At 44.3% G+C, this 7196-nt stretch overlaps 1 protein-coding gene across 1 annotated transcript in view; it reads right to left on the bottom strand.

Annotated features, from left to right (window-relative positions):
• Positions 1-1624: 1624 nt before the first annotated feature.
• Positions 1625-7196, bottom strand: part of PIWIL4 (piwi-like RNA-mediated gene silencing 4) — a 54503-nt gene continuing 48931 nt past the window's right edge. The window contains exons 16-19 of the mRNA XM_015565987.1: positions 5309-5462; positions 3141-3266; positions 2885-3032; positions 1625-2175 (exon numbers count right to left, since the gene is read on the bottom strand). Of these exons, the coding sequence (XP_015421473.1) occupies positions 2059-2175; positions 2885-3032; positions 3141-3266; positions 5309-5462 (545 nt within the window). The 3' untranslated portion in view covers positions 1625-2058. The remainder of the gene's footprint in view (positions 2176-2884; positions 3033-3140; positions 3267-5308; positions 5463-7196) is intronic.

Raw genomic sequence — 7196 nt, forward strand, 5'->3', positions numbered from 1 at the left:
GAATGTAAAGAGCTTGGTTTGGCACTGTGCCTGGGACCCCCCTCACACCCACACTGATTATCATTACTCTTACTCTTACTGAAATAGACCATGTTACCAGGCCTGAAAAACACACTCAAATGGGGAAAGAATGTTTTCTGTGCCATCGTATATCTCTGCAGAGGGGCTTGCTCTCCTCGCCCCTCAGAAAGAACCTTCGGCTATCCACACCCCCTTCACTACAGCCTTCCACCTAATCTCTCTCTGCGAGAAAAATCTAGAACTCTGATTTTTTCCTACATAACAATAGATTTTGCATGTGGTCATATTCTCATTCCTGGGGAATCTCCTATGAAGGATGAGATGAGAAGATGAGGAGAAACCAGCAATGGAGACTGGGAATGTGTGACTGATTTAGTGGGAGAGAAACTAGGAGAGTGCCTTATCCTAAAGGCCACACAGCGTCTCGAGACGAAGGAAACCATCAGTTGGGCCAAATGCTCTAACAGGTTAGGCAAGACCAGGACCTAGAATTGACGATCAAATTCCACAAAGTGGAGGTCATTAGTAACCTTGGCAAAAAAAAATTTTAAATCCTCACCCAAGGATATATTTTTACTGATTTTTAGAGAGAAAGAGAAACATCGATTGGCTGCCTCTCGTATGGGCCCTGACCAGGGATCAAACCCGCAACCTAAGTGCCCTGATTGGGAATTGAACTCGAAACCCTTTGGTGCATGGGACAATGCTCCAACTGACCCACCCAGCCAGGGCAACAAAAGCAATTTTGATATGGTGGTTGTGAAATTCTGATTGGAGTAAAGAATTTAATACATTGAGGATAGACTATTTTTTTGAGAAGTTTTTCTAAAAAGAGGAGCAAAGAACTGGGATGGTAAGTGGAGGGGGAAATAGTTTATTAAGCTGGAAGAAATAGCTCAGCTAGTGTGGCTCAGTGGTTGAGCATTGACCTATGAACCAGAAGGTCACGGTTCAATTCCCAGTCAGGGCACATGCTGGGTTTCAGCTCGATCCCCAGTGGGGAGGTGTGCAGGAGGCAGCTGATCAGTGATTCTCTCTCACCATTGATGTTTCTCTCTCTCACTCCCTCTCCCTTTCTCTCTGAAATCAATAAAAATATATATTTTTTAAAGATGGAAGAAATAGCAGCACATTTATCATGCTGATGGGAATGATCCGGTGTGAGGGGAAGACTGAGGATGCAGCAGAGGGAGGGAAGAAGTACCAGAGCAGCATCTTCACCATCAGAGGGAGCGGGAGCGAGCGCACAGGTGACAGCCGTCCATAGAGCAGAGACATGTCTGCTTATGATAACAAGGGGAGGGGGTCTATGCACACAGAGGCCTTCAGATGGATGGGAAGGAAGCCTGCGCAAGTCCTCCCGGATGGAGTGTTTTCTCAGTGCAGTAGGAAGCAAGGTCTTCAATGAGAGTAGTTGTATGAAGGGAAATAAAGTACCATCAAGAGAGCAAGTGGTATGTTCAGTTTTAGAAACAGAACTCAAAGAGTGACGGTGATGAGGTCTAGTGGGTAAAAGTCTTTGCTGAAAACACTTATGGTAAATACCAAGGTTCACAGGTAACTTCAACTGAAATTCAAGTAACGATAAACACAGTATGCGATGCTCTAAATTGTCTTTATTTTCTAATATCTACTTACACCACTCTACAAAATGCTCTATACCATTGCTTAAGAAAACTTCTGAAACATTTATGGTGGGAATTAGAGCCCGTTGACCTACCCATCAAAACATCATGCAAACACTTATTTTCTTAGAGGGTATTCAGCTTTGTGGACTTACTAACCTAACAGGTGATGGTACGTTTTTAATTCCACAATCCACAATGAGAATCTAACCCAAGCATATAGTTTTCAAATATAAACAGCATGCATTCCTTTTGGACCATTTCAGATTAAACTGTTTTTGTTTTCCCCAGAAAGTTAAAGCTGGCTCCATCTCCTTTCCCCAGTCACAGCCTCGAGGTCATGGCAGATTTGTAGAGAGTATACTGCCTACTCCTGGGATTCTTTATCCGGCAGTGCCGACAGCTCATGTCCTCACAGGTAGAAGAGAGAATTGGCCAGCTGCAGACTTGGTTCTTTGTGGATGCTCTGTGCCACGAGGAAGGTCAGCTTGTGCGCGTACTGGCACGGTGCTGGGATACTGACTAAGCCCTGAGAGGAGAAAGTAGGGATGGTAATTAAGAGGATAACTCGTTCTTCAAAGCAATTTTCCCCTGAGATTCTTCATCTACTAATTACGCACACAATAGGATATGTTTGTGAGTAAACAGTAACTAGACCCAACCAACAAAGGGCATCTGCTCACTGGACCTTCTGCTCACTGGGCAGAATGGGGCACAGGCCAGTCTGGCTTCATGGCGCTGGGAGCTGGGAGCTACCCCACTCAGGGCTAATCGATGTTTCCTTCAATTTAATGTTCCAAGGGGCTCGGGACAATTCTTGGCCTTGGACTCTGAGAGCAGACCTCGGTCTCATGCACAGGCACACAGAACAGGGCCAGGCCCGTCACTTTCCCACCAGACCTCTGAGCTGGCTTCAACTTCCACTGGAACATGGAAATAACAACATCCTCATTTCCTCCCAGGCTTGTATAAGATAATGGGTGTATACAAAAAGTCCTCTGGGAATGATAAATATTAATGTATTAATAGTTATCGCCATTTCATTTCTGTGACAGACTGGGTTTCTCCCATTGTGGACTTAAGGAGTCAGTCATTCATTCACTCATTCATTCATTTCTCCTTTGTGAGAAAGTCGGGCATTGTGCGAGGTGTAGAGATACAAAGGTTAACTGGGGGAGAATTCCTGGGTGGGAACCTTGAATGTCGGTACTCGAGTATCAGTAAACGCTGTCACTCACCGGCCAGTTGTAGTACAGGTGGCACAGTTTGAATGTAAGTCTCTGCATGTGGTCGGGCTTCAAGCCGTTGTCATCGTAGATGACATTATAGTGGGTGGGATTAACAGTTCCCCGACAGGCGGCTTGGCTGACCAAGTAAAAGTCATACCTGAGGGGGAAAATGGAATGAATGTGAGAAAGAAGGCAAACAAAATAAGGCCAAACTTGAACACACAGCGAATGTTTCATTGAACATCGGTTTTCGAACAGCACTGACCATTCAGGACGCGTGGCTTCTGAATCCACCACGGTGCCAAGTGGTGGGTTCTGTAAGGTGCGGTTCTGTTCCATGAAGAACCGTGGCATGCACCTCTTCCTGACCACAATCACCGACAGCTTGGAGCTTGGAGCCAGAGAGACAAGAAAGTAAGACAGAGAACGGAAACCTAGCCATGCCGCTTCCTATCTTCTGATTTTTAAAAAAAGATAAGCTGATATATAGTAATTCTAAGTTTTGATGGAATAAATGAATAAATTCATTAGAAAAGCACTGCAACAACAAAGAAAAAAAAAATCACCCTCGCCGTAGCCGGTTTGGCTCAGTGGATAGAGCGTAGGCCTGTGGACTGGAAAGTCCCAGGTTTGATTCCGGTCAAGGGTATGTATGTACCTTGGTTGCAGGCACATCCCTGGTGGGAGGTGTGCAGGAGGCAGCTGATCGATGTTTCTCTTTCATTGGTGTTTCTAACTCTCTCTCTCCCTTCCTCTCTATAAAAAAAAAATCAATATAATATATATTTTTAAAAATCAACCTCAATCTCTCCTCCCCCAGAGACACATGCAATTTTTTCAATTAGGTATTGTCCTTATTTGCTGCGGACAGTGTGGGAGGTCCAATCATTTGGCTAGTTTATATCATTTAAGGGGGGAATGGTCAATAGGAAAATGAATTTAAATGAGCACTTCTAAAAAATGATTTTCCAGAATTTTCTTTGGAGACAAGATTCTTTTCCATTAGGAACAGTCCCTCTATTTTCACCTTCAGTCTGCCTCCCAATTTCTGAATAGGAAAGGAAGGACCACAAGTCCCTCTTACTCTTGAAATCATCGCTTTTGAACCATGCAGAACACATTCTTGAAAGGATGGATGGGTGAACCAAATACACATTTGGGCCAAATGCTGAATGACCAAGTGTTAAAGTCAGCATTTGGGAAAGCCAAGTCCAAGTATCAGCCATCATGGAAGGGGCCTCTGGGATGCAAAGGTCACCGTGAAATTTCCCCTTAAGCACTTTAATTATTTAAAATCCATATTATTGTTTCCAATGTTGAGACTTAGACATTGATGTCCTAGTCCAGTGTTCAGCAAACTGCGGCTCGGCAAACTGCGGCTCGCGAGCCACATGCGGCTCTTTGGCCCTTTGAGTGTGGCTCTTCCACAAAATACCGACTTCTGTGCATGGGCCACAAAGTTTCAATCGCACTGTACGTGCGCGCCCACACATGGTATTTTGTGGAAGAGCCACACTCAAGGGGCCAAAGAGCCGCATGTGGCTTGTGAGCCGCAGTTTGCCGACCACGGTCCTAGTGCTAGAAAACTAACTCCTTAGCACCCTCAGCAATCCCTAAATGGCACACTTGTGATTCAGAATAGACACATTCACTTGCCATCAGTGAGCAGGGAGAGATTTGGGCTCTGACAATTTAGATGCAGCTGAAAATGATCTTGCCCTCAAACCATTATGCTCTGCCTCCTAACAGTCACTGATGAGTTTAAGACAGCTCCTCTGTGGCTCTTGGCTGCCACACTTGGTTGATGGAGGTGATGGTATAACCCTACAGACGCCCACTGTGCACTGCTTGGAAGATGCTTTCCGAATATTTTCAGATGATCATCCTCCCCCACTGTCCAGTTCTGATATTTTTCTTGCACTTGACATAATGAATGTTGTACTGAAACATGGAAGCTAGACACGTGGCAATGGAGCAAGGTGCCTGGTGTTGAAGACGATCCGATTTCCACGTGCAGCTTGGTGTTCACAGCACTCACTCTACCTGCCACAGACCTCGGCCACACACCAGTGCCTGTCCTGTGTGTGGATGTGGGCCTTGAGCTTGAAGCCATAGCTTGTTTTTTCCCCATGGCACGTTAACATGTCTGAGCATCTTCACCTGCCAGCAGCCCCGCAAGCTTTCTGCTGCATCTCAGTGTCAGGCTCTGGAGGATGTCCCCCAGGCACCCAAAGCTCACGCCTTCCAGGCTATTTACGTAAGACCATCCTAATTACCCTCCAATCTAGGGGAAATCAATCCATCCAGATGCAGAAACAGAGCAAAACTTAACTGCATAGAAAGGATATGCTGACAAACAGTAATTCTAACAGTTACAAGAAAATGTGCTACTAGTATAATCAGGAGGTGGAGAAAGAACAATGAACTGCATACCTGGTGTTTGAACTTGCTTCTGCCACACTGCTCAGCAGCTGTGGAACTTCATATTCAAGAAGTGTTTGGAGCTGACCATTTCCTACACCATCACGGTACACAATAATCCGTGCGGGCAAACCCTGATTGTACTCGTACCATTTGTTGAGTGCTCCTGCAGAATTTAGTATAAGAAAAGAATGACTCATGCAATGCTAACAAAGAATACAATTCCCATTACATTTTAATGGTTAGCCCTAGCTGGTTTGGCTCAGTGAATAGGGCATTGGCCTGCAGACTGAATGGTTCAGGGTTCGATTCCAATCAAGGGCACATGCCTGGATGGCAGGTTGACCCCCAGTGGGTGTTGTGCAGGAGGTAGCCGATCAATGATTCTCTCTCTCCTTCTCCATTATTCTCTGAAATCAATTAAAAAATATTTAAAATTTTTTTTCAATGTTTAAATAAGTTTGCTGTTTCAGACCACTGTGAAATAGGGTAATACCTAACTTGGGTTGTATTCAATAACATAAAAACAAATAACTTTAGGGAACATCCCTGCCTCTTTGCTATTTGAGGAATCATAATGATTTCTATGGCAAAATAGATTCTTAAGCTTAGCATATTGCAGCAGCAAAATTTTAATATTTAAGCAATAAATTAAAACTTAATTCATGCAACAGACATACAAATTCTTTATATGAACCAAATTAACACTAATTTAGTTTTTTTAAGTCTTTAAATCCTCTCAATAAATACAGACTGGATAAGTTTAGTTCATTTTCTTCTTTAATGAGCATGGGTATGAAAATATAAGGAGAGACCTTGGCTGTTCCTCTGGAAGTGTCTCCACAGGGACTCACCCAATTAGATTTCAAGTCTCACTGACAGTATACATTTTATACACATTTCCACCCACTCTAACTAGAAATCACCAAAAGGCAGAGACCAGACAGTAACTCCCACCCAACAGAAACTTTTCATAACCACTAAAAAAAAAGACCGGGTTTTGAAGTGAGAAGACAGTAAAAATATCATAAAGATGCAGTAATTCTTGTTGTGTATATATTGTATATACAATTTGTATAAGTTTATCATCCAGGAAATTAACTTAAATTAACTTTAAGAAGACGATCATACATGTAAGTCCATTCCCAACACTTATCACCAAATTCACTTTCTTAGTAGAAAAAAACTCTTTAAAAACCCCCAAAGTTGCCGAAACCGGTTTGGCTCAGTGGATAGAGCGTCGGCCTGCGGACTGAAAGGTCCCAGGTTCGATTCTGGTGAAGGGCATGTACCTGGGTTGCGGGCACATCCCCAGTAAGAGGTGTGCAGGAGGCAGCTGATCGATGTCTCTCTCTCACCGATGTTTCTAACTTCCTATCTCTCTCCCTTCCTCTCTGTAAAAAATCAATAAAATATAAAAAATAAAAATAAAAAATAAAAACCCCCAAAGTTTATAGATGGGAAAACGTAGCTCGGGGAGGGAGTGAGGTGCACACACACCTTTCAGGAATGACAACGCCAGACACAGGCCTGGGCTGGTAGGGAACTCCGGGTCCCTCTTTTCACCGGTCACACTGGGAAGAGGGCACCTTCCTCACCTGCTGTCTTCCCCATCTTCTCCTGCTATGCCACCCTGCCTGCTAACATCCCCAAAGCTTCGCTCCTGTTTCTACACCTAACACTGCTCTATCGTAATCCTTGTTCCTCTGCAGTAGGTTTCTTTTGGCCTTCAAGCTGCTTGCGAGAGCCACCAGCAGCTACAAACTCTCCCTCCTCCTGGCTTTCCGTTTATCACACACCGAAGACAATGTGAATTCCACAGTCTGACTGTTAGAGTCAGGACACAGCTCTGGGGATCTGCAACTGGCTGCCCACTGACTCCAGTAGGCTGGGGGAGCAC

Source organism: Myotis davidii, unplaced genomic scaffold (genome assembly GCF_000327345.1).
Source record: "Myotis davidii unplaced genomic scaffold, ASM32734v1 scaffold641, whole genome shotgun sequence".
NCBI lineage: Eukaryota > Metazoa > Chordata > Mammalia > Chiroptera > Vespertilionidae > Myotis > Myotis davidii.